This window comes from Vulpes lagopus, chromosome 1 (genome assembly GCF_018345385.1).
Source record: "Vulpes lagopus strain Blue_001 chromosome 1, ASM1834538v1, whole genome shotgun sequence".
Lineage (NCBI taxonomy): Eukaryota > Metazoa > Chordata > Mammalia > Carnivora > Canidae > Vulpes > Vulpes lagopus.
Genome location: NC_054824.1, coordinates 119090711 through 119111853, shown reverse-complemented (window position 1 = coordinate 119111853; position 21143 = coordinate 119090711). Strand labels below are relative to the sequence as shown.

General features: G+C 35.0%; 1 protein-coding gene across 3 annotated transcripts in view; it reads left to right on the top strand.

Annotated features, from left to right (window-relative positions):
* Positions 1–21143, top strand: part of ROCK1 (Rho associated coiled-coil containing protein kinase 1) — a 143076-nt gene that overhangs the window by 97569 nt on the left and 24364 nt on the right. For all 3 annotated transcript variants that reach the window (XM_041750492.1, XM_041750485.1, XM_041750474.1), the window contains exons 15-22: positions 59–150; positions 269–515; positions 4100–4206; positions 5381–5531; positions 9963–10123; positions 12104–12288; positions 13833–13902; positions 16056–16150. In XM_041750492.1, coding sequence (XP_041606426.1) covers positions 59–150; positions 269–515; positions 4100–4206; positions 5381–5531; positions 9963–10123; positions 12104–12288; positions 13833–13902; positions 16056–16150 — 1108 coding nt within the window. The remainder of the gene's footprint in view (positions 1–58; positions 151–268; positions 516–4099; positions 4207–5380; positions 5532–9962; positions 10124–12103; positions 12289–13832; positions 13903–16055; positions 16151–21143) is intronic.

Sequence of the window (21143 nt, the reverse complement as noted above, 5' to 3'; positions counted from 1 at the left end):
TAACTTTCTCTCTATTATAACTTTCTCTAATTTCTACATTCTTCCTTTCATTTTCTAGTTTCTACATTAAAGGATCAGTTGGAAGACTTAAAAAAAGTAAGCCAGAATTCACAGCTTGCTAATGAGAAACTTGCACAATTACAAAAACAGGTAAGTTTTTGGAATAAGATTTTCTTTAACTATGATTTATTAAAATAAGTTTGTATTTTGGCCCAAAACCTGTTTTCTTGCTCTTTAATTTATTTTTTATTATTATTTTTTTAAATAGCTAGAAGAAGCCAATGACTTACTTAGGACAGAATCAGACACAGCTGTAAGATTAAGGAAGAGCCACACAGAAATGAGTAAGTCAGTTAGTCAGCTAGAGTCTCTGAACAGAGAATTGCAAGAGAGAAACAGAATTTTAGAGAATTCCAAGACACAGATGGACAAGGACTATTACCAGCTGCAGGCTGTATTAGAAGCTGAACGAAGAGACAGAGGTCATGATTCTGAGATGATTGGAGACCTTCAAGGTAATATTTTTTTGTTATTGTGAGTAAAATATATATAACATAAAATTTACTGTTTTAGCCATTTTTAAGTGTACAGTTTAATGGCATAAAGTCCAATCACATTTTTGTGTAACCATCACTATCCATGTCCAGAACTTTTTTTATCATCCCACATTAAAACTATACCTAGTAAATAAAAACTCCTATTCTCTATTCCTTCCAGACCCTTGTAACCACCATTCTACTCTATTAATTTGACTGTATCATAAAAAAGGATTCATACAATATTTATCCTTTTTTTTTTTTTTTAAGATTTTACTTATTTATTCATGAGAGACACAGAGAGAGAGAGAGAGAGAGAGACAAAGACATAGGCAGAGTGAGAAGCAGGCTCTCCACAAGGAGCCAGATGTGGGACTCCATCCCAGATCCCAAGATCACGCCCTGGGCCAAAGGCAGACAGACACTCAACCACTGAGCCACCAAGGCGTCCCAATATTTATCCTTTTGTATCTGTGTTATTCCTCTTAGCATAACGTCTTCAAGATTCATCCATGTTGTAGCAGGTATCAGAATTTTCTTCTTTTTTAGATGTGGAGATAAAGGATTCCTCCTGCACCTCCCACCTTTGGTGGGAATGCAAATTGGTGCAGCCACTGTGGAAAGCATTATGGAGGTTCCTCAAAAAATTAAACATAGAATTACTAGGGGCACCTGGGTGCTCAGCCAGTTAAGCATCTGCCTCTTGATTTTGGCTCAGGTCATGATCTCAGACTCATAGGACCGAGCCCTGAGTCAGGCACACACTTAGCACGGAGTCTTCTTGGGATTCTCTTTCTCCATCTCCTCTATCCTTCCCCCTCCCTTTGCCCATCCTCCTCCCCTGTGCTTGCTCACTCGCTCTCTCTCTAAAATAAATAAATCTTAAAAAGAAGAAGAGAAAAAAATAAAATTACTATATGATCCAATAATTTTACTACTGGGTATTTACCCATAGAATATAAAAACACTAATTTGAAACAGATGTATGTGCCCCTATATTTATTGCAACATTTAGAATAGCTAAAGTATGGAAGTAACTAACCCAAGACCCTCCATAGATGAATGGTGTATGTATACAAACACACACACACACACAGGAATAATGACTCAGCCATAAAAAAGAATGGGATCTTGCTATTCGGGACAAGATGAATAGACCTAGAGAGTATAACACTAATTGAAGTAAGTCAGTCAGAGAAAGACAAATACCATATGATTACATTCATGTGTGGGATTTAAGAAACAAACGAAAAAACAAAAAAGAGACAAAAAATAGGCACTTAAATACAGAGAACAAACTGATGGTTGCCAGGAAGAGATGGGTACTGTAGGTGAGGGGATTAAAAGCACTTAACCAATGAGCACATTAGTAATGTATAGTGTTGTAGAATCATTGTATTGTATACCTGCCACTATTGTAACACTATAATTATACTTCAGTTTAAAAAATCCAAATTTAAAAAAGAAATGAATTTTTCTTCCTTTTTAAGGATAAATAATATTCCATTGGGTGTGTATACCAAATTTTGTTTATCACTGGAAGATAGTTTTTAAAAGTTTATTTTTAATTGTGGCTAAAAATATTTACCATATTAATCATTTTTAAGTGTAAAGTAATATATTTTTGATCATACTGTTCAAAGAAAATGATCTTGGGCACCTGCATGACTCAGTCAGTTAAGCCTCTGCCTCTTGATTTTCACTCACGTTACAGTTTCAGGGTCATCAGATCAAGTCCTGTGTTGGGCTCTGCACTGGGCCTGGAGCCTGCTTGAGATTCTCTCTTTATTTCTGCTCCTTCCCCTCACGTATGTGCACTCTCTCTCTCTGAGAAAAGAAAGAAAGAAAATGACCTGGGTGAAACTGGAAGTGGTTTTTCTCTCTTCCAGAATAATGCCTGTTTTCTATCATGTTGTAATTTCTTCCCTCTGACAGGCACCCTTATGAGGTCAGTAATGTGGTATTTCGAATTTTACAGCTGGATTACTGAAAACTTAATTTTAAAACATGCCTAATTCACAAAAGCCTTGCTCAAAGTAGTACTAATCCAGAGAAAAGATTATCACTATTAAAACCTGGGAATTCTTTGTACATTGTTGGCAGAAATAGAAACTCAATTACAGAAATAGTAGAATCCCATTACAAATAAAGAATTAGGTATGTGGGAAGGTTTGAACTACAGATATCAACAGTCTTTATGAATCTAAAAGGAAAAAGATTGAATGTAACTAATAGTGAAGGAACAGTTTTGGTAATGGTAATACAAATAATTTGTTTTCAAAAAGATGCCTTCCTTTGCCAGCTTCTCACGTATTTTTCTGTTTTCTATTCCTATTAGCAACAGCATCCATACTACCTAATCAAAACAGATATACAGGGAAGTTGCCAGATCTCTCAGGGGAAAGTTGGGGGAGGGGTAGTCCTTTTAACCTTAGTCACAGGATGGGAACATAGTTTAGGGCCTCATGGGGCTTGATGATTAGCTATAATACTGTGGAGAGAGGTTAGGGTCAGTTTTTGTGACTATGGAAACAGAAATTAGGATCTCCCGTTGGTTTTTAGCTGAGGAGTGTTGTGCAATCTTATTTCTCAGGGAGTAGGCTTAAAATAGATCTGAATATAATCAAGAAAGTAACCTCCTATATACTTTAAAAGCTGCATATTTGACTTCTTAGATTGCTTCTCTAGGCTTTTTTTTTTTTTTTTTTTTAAGATTTATTTATTTGTTTGAGAGAGAAACCATGTAGGGGGAGTGACAGTGAGAGAGTCCCAAGCAGACTCTGTGCTGATCACAGAGCCCAAGGCAGTCTGGGTCCTAAGACCCTGAGACCATGACCCCCGTGGAAACCAAGAATTGGATGTTTAACTGACTGCACTACCCAGGAAGGCACCCCTTTAGGCTGTTTTATGTAAAGCTTATTACCTATGTGAAAGTCATTTCATCTGCCTTCTGTATCTATAAACCAAGAAGATTAGAATAGGTGACTCTTACTTATTATTCCAATTTTAAAATTAAGTCTGTGATCTTCTGGATATGACTGCGCTTTGAAGTGCTTTTACTTTTAAGGAAGAAAACATCATCCATATGTTCATCAATAGTGGTTTTAACTGAATCTGATTTTTAGATATTGGTGAAGTTAGGAAAATTTATAGCATGCTTTATTGATGTTTATTCAGTGCTCCCTTTAAGGCTTAGTTTTTAATTGTGCATCAAAACTCATGCATTTAAAAATGCATGCAGCTTATATGAGGTTCAACATGCATACAAAGATGCATCATAGTAAAAAAAGAACTTAGTTTCTACATTAATCTTTTATGGTTCATAAGGAGTTTCAGGGGAGCAGCGGGAGAGACAAGCCAACTCAGCCCGTGGAGCCTATCTTGGGGTTCAGGCTCATGACCCTGAGATCATGATCTGAACCAATACCAAGAGTCTGATACTTAACCAACTGAGCTATCCAAGTGCCCCTAAAACTTCTTTACCTTAATGATCATGCTGAAAAAAGGAAAACAGACTTTTCTTTGGATAACTTTGTGACTTGAACATTCTTCTCACTTGATAGCTCGAATTACATCCTTACAAGAGGAGGTGAAGCATCTCAAATATAATCTTGAAAGAGTGGAAGGAGAAAGGAAAGAAGCTCAGGACTTGCTTAATCACTCGGAAAAGGTAAATGATTTAACATAGTACCAATTATGAGATGTTGTGTACTGGCTATCAAATATTATAATGTGTTTTTATAAAATAGCATTCATTCCTAATGTTTATATACTTGTATTTCTAAAAGTTTTTATGATTGGTGACTGTTTTCTGGGGGTATATGTGTGTCTTATTTAGTGCTTTTTATTTTGTCTTTTGTTTGTTTTTAACTTTGAAGGGTACTAGATGTTTGATATTATCTGATCATCACAAATTACTTTAGTTCGGAAATATCTTCTCATGTAGAATTTTTCCCCCACATTTTTATACTTGGGTAAGATGAAGGTGCTGAACCTTATTACTAGCCTTATGAGAAAGGAAAACAAAGGACAGATATATGGCAGACCATGTATGCTTTTTCCATTTTATTGTAAAAGCAAAATAGAAAAGAGTATGTGTGTTTGGCTTTTGCATATAGTTTTCTCACCCATCAGAGTTGTCATTGTTATCCTCTGTCCTTACTTTTCTAAGAAAAGGAGTAAGTAGATAATATGCAGATCTAGCTCTCACATTTTCGTTTTCTCCCTGAAATGTAGGTTTTCTAGATCCTCAGATAAATGAGAAAATGTACCACTTATCTTGTCCTTTGGACATGTTTTGTGATAATCAGAGTAGTATATCTAAGCCTGATGTAAATGTGGATGTAGGATGAAAGATGCAAGAGTAGAAGATACACCCAAGCAGAAATGGAATACATTTTGGCTTGTCCTTTGCTCAAGGCAGTGTAAATCTAGGTGTAGATTTAATTTAATTGTAATTTAATGTAGATTAATATAGATTTAAATCTAAATTTAAATTTTTTTAAAGTGGCAGCAAAAATTTTTTAATGAACTAAAGAATTGTCCTGTTCATTTCTGTGAACCGTCTTGAATATAGCTGCCACCACAACCTGGGGGAGGGAGGAGTGATATTTTGCTTTTAATTATATGTGCTTATCATGATTTTTAAAGTAAGATATTATAAATAATATGAAATATACAAGAAAGTATGAAAAAGTTATGTCATACATATAAATATTTAAGTATAGTGTCACATTTCAGGTCTATGTGATTCATATATTATGTCTTATAGAATATTAAGTAATGTAATATTTAATAATGTGTCTTTTGCATAGTGTATTATGGAATTCATTTTCATTTTACAGGAAAAGAATAATTTAGAGATAGATTTAAACTATAAGCTTAAATCATTACAACAACGGTTAGAACAAGAGGTGAATGAACATAAAGTAACCAAAGCTCGTTTAACTGACAAACATCAATCTATTGAAGAAGCAAAGTCTGTTGCAATGTGTGGTAAGTGTCAGTTTTAATATTTTCTACATAATTAGTTTTAAAATAGTGCCCACCAAAAAATTGATTTTGTTTAAAATTTCTTTTTATAATGGTATAAATGCTTTAAAATTATAAATTGTGATCTAGTAAAAAGATACTTCTCTGTTTTGCTCTTTTGATACCTTCTTTTTTTTTTAAGATTTATTTATTTATTTTAGAGGGAGGCAGAGGGAGAGAGTCTCAAGCAGACTCCCTGCTGAGTATGGAGCTCCATCTCAAAACCCTGAGATTATGACCTGAACTGAAAGCATGTACCCCAATACCTTCCATTTTTTTCAGTTTCACCTTCTATTTTCCTGTTTCCCTCCATTCCCTATAAATGTCAGTGGAATCTCTCTTTGCTTCCAATTTCCTTAGCCCTTTATTTTCTTCCTGATCTATTCTGGAACTCATTGTCTGTTAGTTTATCTGCTTTTTTGCTTTCTAGCCTCAATTTTCTAATTCCTTTGTATTTCCACTGTGCTGTATACACCTCTAAACACAACCTTAGATCAGACCAACCAACTACTTTGTTCATTCAAGTAGTTCTTTAGATGGAGGTTAGCCCATTGCATTAACTCCAACCTCAGTTGAGCTGTCACTTTTTAATATATCACTCACTCTCCTTCTCTCAGACTGTTATTTCTGTTCTCAAACTTCCTGTGCCATTTCTTTATTATTCCACTTTTAGGTGAGTTTTTCTCCTATTTCAAAAAGAAATAATGAAAGCATAGGTGTGAACTCCTCAGTCTTCTTCTCTTACTTAATATATCCTACTTCTCTACTCCTCTTCCTTGTCTTTCCTCTCCTCTTAGAAGATACTGATCCTCCTTTTGTTCTGGTTAATATGTGTTAGCTGTACTCCGATCTACTCTCTTCTTATCTCTTTCTCTCTTCTTTATCCTCCACTGAATCCTTTCTTTTTGTGAACATGTGCAAGTCTCTTCCGTTTAAAAAAATAAGTAAATAAAAATAAGGTGGGCACCTGGGTGGCTCAGTCGGTTAAGTGTCTGCCTTGGACTCAGGTCATGATCCCAGGGTCCTGGGATGGAGCCTAATGTCTCCTCAGCGGGTAGTCTGCTTCTTCTCTCATTCTGCCTCTCTCTCTCCTCTCTCAAATAAATAAATAAAAATCTTTAAAATAAAAGAAAAAGAGATTAACCCTTGCAGTAAATACATGATCCTTACTAACTGCCACTGTTTCATTCCATCCCTTTAGAGCCAAACTCTTAGAAAAAGAAATTTTCCTATTTTCACCCTGCACTTCTTTGTAACCTTTTACGATCTGGAAGTATCACCAGTTAAGTGTCCAACTCTTGATTTAGGCTCAGATCATATTTCAAGGTCCTGAGATTAAGCCCTGCCTTGGGCTCTACACTCAGCAGGGAGTCTGCTGGAGGATTTCTGTCTTTCTCTCTTCCCCCGCTTGCACATTCTCTTTCTCTCTCAAATAAATAAATAAATAAATAGCAAGCAAGCTTTCAATAAATGAGAAAGATTATTATGGTTAAAGGTGATGATACTCAACATCCAGGAACCAAAGCTAGAAGTCTGGGAATCACTCAGCACTTCTGCTTCCAAGTGATATATACAATATATTCCTTCTTTCCTTTTCTCTTAGTTCATGGTGACATTATCACTTTGTTTGATCTGTTGCAATAGACTTTTAATTATTACTGTGCCAGGAATTGTTCTACTCATCAACCTTTTGTTCTCACTTATGCCAAAGTGATCTTTTTGAAATTTAAATCTTGCTTTGCTAGTTGTTCCTAAAATCCTTTTGTCTTTTCATTGTTTGCAAGATACAGGTCAAACTCCTCATGACATAAAGAATCTTTGAGTTGGCACTTACCTGTCATTATAGTCTTACTGCTTTGGACTTTCTTATGTTATCTCATGCTTTAGCCATATCACACTACTTTTATTTCTTTCACATATGTTAATTGTTGACTATCTACTATAGGCCAAGCACACCTGGGAATATATAGCACAAAATAAGACTTACAAGAACTCTACCTCTTAGAGATTATATTCTTATGGTGTAGATAAACAAAAAAAGCAAATAAATGAAAATAGTATGAAGAAAATACAATGTGATAGTTTCTAGGAATTGGTGTGTTATATAGGGTTCTAAGGAAAGGTCTCTCTGAACTAAATATTTGAGCCAAAATGAACCATCCATTTAAAGAACAGGAAGAAGTATGGTCCAGGCAGAAAAGATGATAAGTTCAATACCCTAATTCTAAGAATAGTGGATAGCCATTGTAGTATTTTGAGCTGTGCTGCAATGTGTAATTTATGTTTTTAAAAGACCATTCCTACTGCTATATGGAGAATGCTTTTGAAAGAGGGAACAGTTTAAAAAGGGAGATCAACTAGAAGGCTCTAGTCTGTAGGCATTTGTGGTAGTAGAGCTAGGAAAAATGGAAATATAGAAGGCAAGAGTTGGTGATGATTTGGATGAAAAGAAGGAATCAAGAAAGACTTAGGCTTTTTAATTTTAACAGTTGAACATATGTTAATATGTTTTGACACTGAGATAGGAGCGATTTGGGAGGGGAGGGTAATAAAGTTGTCTTAGATATGTTAGCTTTGAAAAGTATATTAGATATCTAGGTGGAGGGGCAGTCTGGGTGACTCAGTGGTTTACTGCCGCCTTCAGCCCAGGGCCTAATCCTGAACTCCCTGTATGGCGCCTGCTTTTCTCTCTGCCTGTGTCTCTGCCTCTCTCTCTCTCTGTCTCTCTCATGAATAAATAAGTAAAATCTTAAAAAAAAAAAAAAAAAAAAAAAAGATATCTAGGTGGAGATGCCAAATAGTCAATTGTTATATAAGTCTGGAGCTCAGAGGATAGGTATCAATTCAGGAGTCCTACACATAGAGCTATATGCAGAACCTGATGAGATCAGCTAAGAGAAGAAAAAGGGCAAAATAGAAAAGGAATCCTAAGGAGCCCTTATGTAGTCTGACATTTGAAGGTCAGGTAGAAGAGGAAAAACCAACAAAGGAAACCAAGAAAGAGCAGCCAAAGGAGTCATAGGAATGCCAAGAGAGTATGGTATTAGAACTCAAAGAATATTGAAAAAAATGAAATTGTTTAATATATTGAACTTTGTTAAGATCAATAAAGATAAAGACATGAACACTGTCCTCTGACTTTTACAGGATAGACGTCATTGGTTACCACACAAAGCAGTTTGAGTGGAATGGTGGAGATAGAAGCCAAATTGAAAAGTCATAAAATGGGGATCCCTGGGTGGCGCAGTGGTTTAGCGCCTGCCTTTGGCCCAGGGCGCGATCCTGGAGACCCGGGATCGAATCCCACGTCGGGCTCCCAGTGCATGGAGCCTGCTTCTCCCTCTGCCTGTGTCTCTGCCTGTGTCTCTGCCTCTCTCTCTCTCTCTCTCTCACTGTGTGCCTATCATAAAAAAAAAAAAAAAAGTCATAAAATGGATAGTAGAAGAGGCACTAGAGACAGTAAATATAGGCAGCTCTTCTAAAAATTTGTGAACAGAGATTGATGGTAGCTGAGAAGGGATATGAGATCAGTAGAGGATATTTTAGGAGAGGAGATAATAAAATAGATTATGATGATGATGGGAATGATTCATTTGAGAGCAGGAAACTGTTGAGGCAGGGAAGAGATGAAATAATTGAAGGAACAAAGTCCAGAACAGAAGTGGATAGATTTGTGTTTTGATTATAGAGATGGGAGTTAAGACATGATGATTATTGGTGTGGCTAAGTTCATAGGTTTGGGGGGAAAGATGAGGAAATTTTATTCTAATGGTTTCTATTTTGTCACTTAGAGAGTAATCTCTGAGAATGGAAAAACCAGCTTACTAAGTTTGGATCATTTGGTGCAAGCAACTTAACTAGTTGCAGGACCTTGGGAAAATTAACCTCTTAGAACCTTAGTTACCATATCTCAAAAAAGGAGCCTCACTGTAGACTAGTATCTTCAGATAATGATTAAAGTAGGTATTATATCACCATGGAATTTTGTTTATCTAGCTTCATATATTAGAATTCCCATCAGCCTTAAGTCCACTGTTCTGGAACAATGTAAGTTATAGGTTAATAACCAAAGCCTTATCTTTCTGCTTTTATCTGAAATGCTCCCATTTTTCTTACTGGTTACTTCACTTTTTTTCCATCTATATTTTTACTTTCTAGTCTGAAAATGGCACTGAATAATCTCTCATATCATTGGGCATGGATTGGATTTAGAAGGTTTTATAACTCCCTTTAGAGATCTTACTATACAAATAATTCAGATTACATTAGGACTTCTATAGTAAATACCTCTATTAGAATCCCAGGATAAAAACCGTGGGGATTCTTGGCACCGATTTGTCTTACATAGTCCATAAAAATGAAAGTATGTATGTTTGTAACTTTTTTCTTTCACAGAAATGGAAAAAAAGCTGAAGGAAGAGAGAGAAGCTCGAGAGAAGGCTGAAAATAGAGTTGTTCAGATTGAGAAACAGTGTTCAATGCTGGATGTTGATCTGAAACAATCTCAGCAGAAGCTCGAACATTTGACTGAGAATAAAGAAAGGATGGAGGATGAAGTAAGAAAAATATACTGGTTTTGTTCATCTTATAAAAGAGAAACATAAATTAGGACCAAAGTCATATCTGTAATTTAAACAACATGGAGGAGATTTGAATAAAATAGCCTGTTTGTGTTTACCTCTGTAAGGTCATCACTATATCCTTACCTTCTAGAATTTTCATCTGTAAATGGTTATTGAATATTCATACCACATGGTCTATACCATTTTGCACTATGACAGTACAACTCTGTAAAAGTGTCATAGCTTGTCCCCTGAAGAATCTGACCATCTGCCTTTATTTTTTTTTTTAGATTTATTCATGAGAGACAGAGAAAGAGGCAGAGATATAGGCAGAGGGAGAAGGAGGCTCCCTGTGGGAAGCCCGATATGGGACCTGGGATCACAACCTGAGCCAAAGGCACTCACCCAGGTGCCCCTGACCATCTGCTTTTTAAGAAAAACAAAACCTTTATTGTAAATTTATCTTATAATCCCAAAGAGGAGCAGTTGCTCCAAGATTTTGTTAAACCACAGTCTTGACTGATTTAGATTGATAGAAAACACAGGGTGCACATTTAGAAAGCAATAAATAAAAAGAAAATGACATTATATCCTTGTGGTTATTATATATATATTTTAGAAATCACTTATAAGATTGAAAGTAATCAATTTACTGTATAAGTTAGAGAAGGGAGAAAGAAAAGACCAGAATAATCAGGAAAACTTCTTAAAGAAGGTAGGAGATATTACCATTATCTAAAGATTGAGTAAGACCTCAAAAGTTAATAGTTTGAGAGTCAGAAGCCAGCATTGGTAAAGGGAACATTATCAGTGATGATGATAATAAAAAAGTGATTAAGGAGTGAAGATAGATAAGTGAAGGACAAAAAAGGACTTGATATAACCAGAGAAGAAAAAACATATTGAGTAGTCATGGGAAACTTGGGGACCAAAGTATTGAGGCTATAGGTGAAAATACTCTTTTAGAAAATAAAATTAGTCTGGTAGTGTCCTATAGAATGAGCTAGAAAGGAGAGATTAAAGGAGAGCCCACATGCAGGAAGAAGGTATGTTGAAAATTTAAAAGATAATATTCAGTCATTTCAAATGACTTGGCTTGGGTCATGATCTTGGGGTCCTGGGATCAAGCCCACATTGGATTCCCTGCTCCAGGAGGAGTCAGCTTCTCCCTCTCCCTCTGCGGCCCCCCCCCCCCCCCCGCGCTGCCCTGTGCACTCTCTCTTGCGCTCTCTCTCTCTCAAATAATCTTTTTTTAAAAAAAAGGTATGTTCTTGACTTCTATGGAACTTTCAGCCCAGAGAGAAAGACAGATATTACAAGCTTAATTACAAACATAACTTATATTTAAAGAGGAAATACTGTACACTGTAGGAGTGTTATGACTAATCACATGGCCAGGGATGGGGGTGGAGCAGTAAGGAAGGCCTCACTAAACTTTAGAGGATTGTAGACCAGAACACAAATAATTATGAATGAAAAGGTAAATTTAAATACTGCTTAGGAATGTCCCTCTAAAAGTAGCTTTTATAGCCACCTTCATGTTGGTGCAGAAACCAGATTGTTTTCCCCAAGGTCTCGTATCTGAAATTTGGGGGTTAATTTGACTTAATAGTAAATGCTAGTAATAAATAATGTTGCAACAATGGAGACTCTTTAGAATACTAATATTCTCTGTATAACGCAGTATAATGCACTTGAGATTTGGTTAGTATTCTTTCAAATAATATTTAATAAATTATTAGCGAGATTTAAAGTCGTGGCTCAGTCTGCTAAGCGCTAACTCTTGATTTCAGATCAAGATCTCAGGGTGTTAAGGTCAAGCCCCAAGTTGGGCTCCATGCTGGATGTGGAGCATGCTTAAGATTCTCCCTCTGCCGCCCCCACTCCCAACACTCTCTCTCTCAAATGAATAGGTAAATCTCTTAATAAATAAATAGTGATATTTAAGATCCCAATTATTTTTCTCATTTATAGGTTAAGAATCTATCCCTGCAGCTGGAGCAGGAATCAAATAAGCGACTGTTGTTACAGAATGAATTGAAGACTCAGGCATTTGAAGCAGACAATTTAAAAGGTCTAGAAAAGCAGATGAAACAGGAAATAAATACTTTATTGGAAGCAAAGAGATTATTAGAATTTGAATTAGCTCAGCTTACAAAGTAAGTCTCAAAAATAACATTTTTGTTTCTTTTTTGTGTTCAGCATTGCTTATATTTGATATTTTATGTGTGTAGAAATAGTGTATTTGGAGTTTGTGAAACAAAAACTTTAGAAAAATGCATTTAGATTTGAAAGAATTTACTTGCAAAGGTTTGCAAGGGATCCTTAATAAATAATAGAGATTTTTTTTTTTTTTAAAGGAAAAGGGAGATTATCAAGGCTACTGACTTTACTGTAAAACTGAAAGCTAGAGTTTTCTCATGTGATTTTCATACCCACAAGTCATGTTTCTTCACACTAGAATTACAAAAATCAGGGATAGGATCAGTACCTTATGGGAAATGTTCAGTGTTTCTTTATTTTAGAAATTAGAGTTAGGCATAATGACCTTGTGTTTGTTTTGTTTTGTTCCTTTGGTTCACATCTCAGAATGTAAAGTACCTTTTTTCTTCTTCTCTGCTCTGAGAGGTGATATGTTCGCTTACTTGAAATGGAGACAAATGAGGTGTCATTATTGCTTTCAGAATTTGTATAAAGATATGCTTCAGAAATTTAATGTCAAAGATGAGTATATCTTCTGCCAACTCATGTGTTTTTATTTCTTCTGGATTTATATTCTATCTTCATTTGCCAGCTTCATTTACAACTTAGTAATTCTTGAAAAAAAGTGTCAGTTTTTGTTCTGTTGGATTTATATTAGCAAAATTCTTTTCCCTCTGTTAGAGCCATCATTTTCACATAATGTGGTTTATAGTTTTCCTCTCCTAAAATAACTTTCACTCGGCATTCAGTGAACATTTATTATGTCCTTTTATCAACCATATGCCTTGGTAGATGCTGAAAATACAAAGCTATTACTGTCTAACATGAAAATCTAGCAGATGCAGAAGGAACTGTTTATCCTTGAAAATCTGTGTTTGTGGATTGCATTGTGTTTCTGTTTTATCTGTTTCTATGTGAATTGTGTTTGTGTGTGTATTATATATATGTAGGTGTGTCTGTATTCCTCCTCCTCTATCCATTATTGTTCTTGCCTTTTGTTCCTTACCTGATTTTTCATTTCCAACCCCACCCCCATGCTTTATTGGCCATCATGTATAGTATTTTATGTATATATAATGTATAGCATGTATATTATTAATATTTATTAAATAATTTCATATCCCCTTTTAATTGCTTACTTTACTACATAAGACATTTAAAATGTATCCCTAAGAATGTTTTCTCTATTAAAATTCACCAAAAAAAAAAAACATTTTTATTTTTGCAACTTGGATTAATCCAGTTAATATTCTCCTGAAAGCACCTTCAGTAGAAGACAGTTCCCTCTACTTTGCACAGTATCATTTTATAAGGAGCAAAATGGAACCAGACAGCCTGTCCTAATCAGATATAATAAAAGTCATACTGTATAATGAAGTATGATTTTTAAAAATAATTCATTTTAGTAAACCTTTTTATTTTTAGCAAGTTTAATAAATAAAGAATAATATAAAGCCTAGTGTAAATAGCATTCATTTACTATTTTCTCTTTGACCTGAAGACAGTATAGAGGAAATGAAGGACAGATGCGGGAGCTACAAGATCAGCTTGAAGCTGAGCAGTATTTCTCGGTAAGAATCATTTTTAACACCTGGTTTAAAACAAGGTATTAAGATTTTTAACATGAACTGTGACTTTTTTTCAAATGATCATGAACTGATTTTCTCCCCCTTTTCATATCCCCATCTCTCCATTTCATTTCTAAATCTGAGTTCATGGTCTGTGTAAGTTGTAAAGAAATGATCATTTTTGTGGAACATTTCTAGAATTGCCATCAAACTAAAACTGTATGTAAGATTTTGTTAAGGGTTTTGTTTGCCTGATAGCAAGCTTGGATGGTTGGAGTATCAATATTTTCATGTGTGGTTCATGTATGCACATTACATTTGTAGGTATAACTGCATACAGTTAAAGGTATAATTAATGCTCAAAAGCTTTGGTCTAGTTTTACCTCTTTGTATGTACTTTATGCATCTATTTTGCTCTTTTCTCCATAGAAGTCATTCTAATTCTTACTGGCTACAGGCCAGGTTATTTCACTACTACTATTAACATTTATAGCCAGTGTTTTGAGATTTTTATTGAAGCCTCTGCATTTTTTGTTTCTTTTGGTTACCAAGTTTATACTCCCATTTCAACTTAACATTTATCTATTCTCCATTACTATCAACACTGGCAGCCACTTTTCCTACAGGTCTTAGTGCATTAAATGAGTGAGTTTGAGTTGTGCTGGTGAACATGTCCTAGAAACCAAGTAAACAATATTAGAAATAATGATTTCCTTAATAAAGAATCTGAACACTAGTAGAGCTCTACAGAACTTTCACATGTTCAGAGCTTCATGCTGTACTCTGCTCATCTCCTAATAAACATGGTGACTTTCTTTCTATCTTTTGCCTGTTTCCTTCTTGGTTTGTTAGACTATCACTGAAATATGTTTTTAAATTTTAAAAAATTCAGTATTGTTGAAAAATCTTTCTCTGGGTAGAGATTAACCTTAATTGTTCAAAGTGTGTAGTACTGACTTCTGCAAAGTGGGCTGTAATATAGCCTATAATCCACACTTTCTTGTCTATACTTTCACAGAGTAATCATCTAGTACCTCCTTTATTTATATTCCTATTGAAATATATGTGTTTTTCCCCTAGAGAAGTGCTACTTCTTAGAGGGATAAGTAAGTTTACAGTGTAAAAGTAATTCTCCATAGCTATTTGCTAGACCACTAATTTTTCCCCTTCTCTTTTATACCAAAAAGTATAGTTTATTTTTTTTTCAAAAAGGATAGTTTAAAAAAATGTGAAATGAAATTTACTCTGTAACCACAGCACCCTAACACAATATGGGTTTAATCCTTACTTGTATCTGTTAAACATCTGTTGATGGAGTTGCCAAAAGCCAAATGAATTTTTTAAGAACCATTTTTCTATAGTAAGTATATATTATTTCTGTGTTAACAGAATGTTTGATAAATCTTGTTTGTTATTTTATTCATGTCATTCAGCCACCTACTTAATCCCCCTCACTCAAAAAGGGAAGTGATTTTTCTAACATTACTCACTTCAAGAATTGATCTTTTAAATGAATAGTGCTTGCTCAGTTTCTTTATACTGTTTTCCCAAATCAGTATAATATTTAATGTACTTGAGATACAATTTCTATTTAATTACTTATAACCATTTTAAGTGTATGTGTTGATAAGTTTAGGCAAATGTGTATACTGTGTGACCACTACAACAATCAACATATAAAACCTTTCCTTCACCATAAATTCCCAGTGGCCCTTTGCAGTCCATCTTCCCCACTTACATCTATTTGTAGGTAACCACTGATTCTATTAAGTATTTTCACCTGTTCCAGAATTGCATGTATGTGAAATCATACAGTATACGCTCTTTAGCATCTGTTTTTTTTTTTTCCACTCAGCAAAATATTTTTTAGGTGTATCATGTTGTTTGTATAAGTAGTTCATTCCTTTTTATTGCTCAGTATGAATATTCCACAGTTTTTAAAATTCATCTGTTGATGAACCTCTGGTTGTCTACAGTTTGTAATAAAGTGCTAATGAAAATTCATGTATAAGATTTTGTGTGGGTATATGCTTTCATTTGTCATGGGTAAACACTTGGGAGTAGAATTGTTGGGACTATATGTTAATTGTTTATAAGAAACTACCAAATTTTTTAAACTCATAAACACTTATTTCTTGTAATCACTTGTTTTGCAGACACTTTATAAAACCCAGGTAAAGGAACTTAAGGAAGAAATTGAAGAAAAAAACAGAGAAAATGTAAAGAAAATACAAGAGCTACAAAATGAAAAGTATGTCCATTTTTCTTTAGCATAAGAATCACTATTACATCAAAGCATTCTTTAAGATAGAGAGTAGATGTGCCATTATTCTGATGAGAATGGTATAACAAATCTTATTAGGCTAATTTAGAACAAATCAAATTAAATTTAGAGTAAAATTTCTCTTTATGGTGAAAAAAAATACATTAACACTATGGCTATTGTACAGAGATTCACTAAACTGACAGTAAGTTGTTTTCAAGGGTCTTTCAATCTTTAAACATCTACTTGTATATAAATAGTTCATGCTGTATTTACAAGTCATTATTTTTTGCTAGGTAAAGGTATTTAAGATCTCCCTCTTAGTTTAAGGCAGGTTAAATTCCATTGCATGTATGCTCAGGGCCTTAGAAGGAGAAAACCTAAAGCTATTTTAAGTATAACAACTTCTCATAGCTAAGTGGAACACACACTAGAACTAGTTTTCTGACATTTTTATATTTTCTTTCCATATACAAATTTTTAAAATTTAACCATTTTATTGCTGAAACAAAGAAACACATTAAATATTAAAATGAGCACAGTTTTATGAATTAGATGACAAATATTATTATAATTACTACCCATGAAAGAGACAAAACCTTGTTATTTACTTTAGAAGTCCACTGTATTCCCCCTCCTGATCATGCCTTCTTCCCTCTCTACCACTAAAATAATCACTATCCTGATATTATTTGTCAGAGGAATGAGATCATTCCTATATAGTTTTCTTCAGTTGTACTAATTTAATTTATTCCATTTCCTCAGTTACTTGAACATTTTTGTCTTTCTGTGTTTCCTATGAATCAGTGGTTAAATCTAGAACTGTGCTGTCCAGTATGGTAGCCCCTAGTCTTATGTAGCCATTTAAATTTAAACTTTAACTTATTTAAATGAAGTATAAAATTTAGTTTTTCAGGTGTACTAGCCACATTTCAGGTGCTCAACAGTCACATGTGGCTAATGTCTACTATATTCAACAGCACAGGTATAGAGAACATTTCTATCCTCATAGAAAGCTTTATTGGACATCCCTAATTGGGAATCTTAGTCATATTCAAATCTGATTTATAGAGAGGTGAAGACTACTTCATATATAACCTTATAAAATAATGTGGTTGCCTCTTTGTGTTGTTAGCAAACATGGACACTCAATGTTTAGATCTTTAATTTATTTAGTAGAGTCTAAGGAGCATAGGTACATTTCCTGGCTAGTCTGTGTGACAGTGATAGAATCCTATTATAGTCTATTGCCTATCGTTTATATGGTGTCTGCAATGTAATATGCAATCCCATGTTGTGTGCATTCACTGTGAAGAGGACACCCAATCTACTACATAGTATATTATTTCATAGGGTTGTTACATTTGCCCTTGTTTGATCTATTTGAAAGAAACATATTGATCACCACTAGTGTGTGTGTTTTATTATTAAGTTATGGTTCTTACCCTCAAGTACTGTAGAATCTAGTCATGAGACAGCTATAATTAAGGTAGGTATCTATGGCAAAGTGCTAGCGATTGACAAGGTGATGTCTCAGAAAGCTTCACTCTTTAGAGTGAAGAATGGATTGGAGGCAAAACAGGTGGATACAGGAAGTGGAATTATGTAGCCTTTGGAAAATCTAGATGTAAAATTGTAGTGGAAGTTGACAGTAAAAGGAGAGGCAAGTACATGGGGGAAATAAAAGGAAGTTAGAAGCAATTGGACTTGTAGATTTGGGAGTGTGGGCATAAAAGTTGGGAAAAATTCAGGTAGGTTCTCAAGTTTCTGACGTTGGGTTGATGGTAGCGTACTGGTCCCTGAGTTATGGAATGCCAAGTCTGTGAAATGAGGGGAGACAAGGTATTTCCATTTCAGATCTATTGAGTTTGAGGTGCCTATGAGATGTCCAAAAAAATGATTTTGAAATTGCTTCAGAGCTGAGAGAAAAGATAAGGACTTGAAGCTGACTTGACGGTCACTGTATATTGAAACAGATTGGAAGACATGAGATTTGTTAAGGTGATTGTGTATATCAACGTTTATAAACTCATGAACCTATAGTAGTATACGTGTAACTGATTTGAAGCTAGTTGGGTATATTCGTTGTGTAAATTGTGAGTATTATAACAAACTAAGGAGTTTATCTCAGTTCTAACCACTTGCTGCCACATGGTAACACTGATCCAGTATTTCAAGATCTGGTTTTTCAAGAGAAGCCAGAAATCTGAATTTTTACGTAAAATGGCTCAAATCTATTTTAATTGTGTATCTGGAGAGAAATAGAGGAACACTTATGTGGACTCATTTGACCCTCTCAGGTAATAAGTTATAACTCCTAGTGTAAGATGAGAAGACATAAAGGCTGGCTGGCGATGGACTCCTAGTGCCTATACTTTTAAAGGACAGAGAAAGGGAAAGTAAAAATCACCAAGTAATAGAAGGAGAAAAGCAGAGTAAGATTACAAAAGATAGGGGAATAGAATACTTCAAAGAAGGCAAAGTGATTTAAAGTACCAAGTACTCAGAAAGGTCAAGTAAAAAATAAATTGTCCATTATATTTAAGGTTGTTAGTTATCTTCTTGAGAACAGTTCCTAAATAGTAATGAGAATGGATACTAAAGTGGATTGAGACATGAATGGTAAGGGTAGTAGTGGAGACAGAATGTAGACTATAGCCACATTTACCTCCTTACAGTTCAACAAACTATTCAGTTACTCTCCTGCCTCAGAGCTTCTAGACTTGCTCTCCCCTCCACCTGGAACATTTTCCTCTGAGTATCCACATGGTGTGCTCCTTCACCCCCTTCAGGTCTAGGTCTAAACGTCATCTCAGCGGGGGCTTCTATGAATATCCTTAAAATTGTACAAACATTTCCCACCCCATTTCCTTGTTACCCAGCTCAGTACTTCCTTACCTGTTGTATTTTTCTCTGTAGCACTTATCCCTTCCTAATATAATATAGAATTTGCTAACTTATTTTACTTACTATTTTTCTCTTTCTGCTAGAACTTAAGCCCAGTGAAGAAAGGAATTTTCAAATGTTCTGTCCTTAACTCTAATTCACTGCTATTTGTGTAGCACCTGGAATTGTACTTAGAATATAGTAGATGGTCAGTAAACATTTGTTAAATTAAAAAATTCAAGAAATGTAGTTGTTGAGGCAAAGAGAGCAGTAGCTGGAGAAGGTGAAACAGAGCTATTTCTTTTTAAAGATAACAAATTGGAGCATATTTAAATGAGACATGGAAAGAAAAGGAAATCAGAATGGGAAAAGTTGCAAACATCTATACATTTATTGAAATGAATGTGAGCACTTTCTATGGGCTGGAGACTTCTGGGCATTTGGGATATAGCAGTGAACAAGAACAAAGCTCTTTATAATCTTATAAGCCAGAAGAAAAAGGAGTTAATAAACTGATATCATTGAGGAGGTAAGGAGAATAAAGGTGACAGATTGGCATTAAGCATCAGTAAAGACAGGTCTTTTATTTATGGAGAGTCGTGAAGGAAGTCTGGATGGTTATAGTTGCAGACAATTTTACCCTGAACCGTCTCATTGTTTCTTGCTTTCTCTTGCACAGTTGCATAGCCAGGGATAGAACTGTAATTTGGGATAAATAGGTTTTCTGGCATTTTAATATATAACTTAGATACTTTTATCTGAATTTGATACAAAGCAGTAAGCCCAGGTAGGAATATGTTATCAGAAAAAAAAAAAAAAAAAGAATATGTTCTCAGTCTGAAGCCTTATATTATAATAGCTCAGAACCACGCCCCTCCCTCCCAGGATCATAGACTTATCATTGGCATTACTCCTGTCCTTTCCTAATGTGCTAACTTACCTACACTTTGAGACAGCTATTTTGTATCTTCTCCTTTCTCCTCAGATCTTCAACAATCTGTCCTCATCCTCACATGCAAATGGCCTTGCTTCCTAGATGTCAGAGAACCTCTACTCTGTCCCAGCTTCACAGCTACTAACCTATTTGCCTCTGTACCTATAAATCCTGCCTGCCTTCTGATTGATATAAATGGACAAAATGTGCGTTTAAGGGCAGCCCCTCAATCCCATCCCATCTGTTTACTTAAGAATATGATTCCAGGAATCCTTACCTTTTTTAGGAAATTTTTTTCCTTTGTATGGTCATTCTCATTAGTATTTAAACATAACAGGTAAATATTTCTGTAAAAAATAACCATCTTTTAAATTCATATTTGCTTCCAGCTATACAGTCTTATTTTTCTGCTTCCTTTTATAACAAACTTTTTTTTTAACTTTAAATTCAGTTAACATATAATGTATTATCGGTTTCAGAGGTAGAGGTCAGTGATTCATCAGACTTATATAATGCCCAGTGCTTGTTACATCACGTGCCCTCCTTAATGTCCGTCACCCAGTTACCCCATCCCCGCACCCCTTTGTAGCAAACTTCCTTGAAAAGCAACATACCATTTATCTTCAGGTCTTTTTTTCCCTTTCTGTCTCTAGTTCATTCCAGTCAGACTTCTGCATTCATCACACTACCAAAGTAACCCTACTCTAGGTCACTGATGACTTCCTAATAGTTAAAGACAATAGTCAGTTCTCAGTCCTTATCTTATTTAACAATGGCAGTTGACATATTTGATTACTCTCGCTTGACACAATTTCTTCATTTGGCTTCTGTGACACCATGTGGTATTTTTTCCGTATTGAATTGGCTGCTCTTAACCTCCTTTGCTCCTTTGTCCCTTCCCCTCTCTGAGACCTTTAAAATTTGGAGGGCCCAAGGGATCACTCTTTCCTTGTTCTCATCCAGCTTCATAGCTTTAAATAGCATCAGTGTACAAGCATGCTCTCTCCTGAATTCCAGGCTTGTATGTCCAGCCGTCTGTTTGACTCTACTTGAGTGTTTAATAAGCATCTCATTTTTAACATGTCCAGAAAAAATTCCTGATTCCCTTACTTTGCCAAACTGCTCCTCCCTGTTTTTCCCATTTCAGTATTAGCAAGTCTA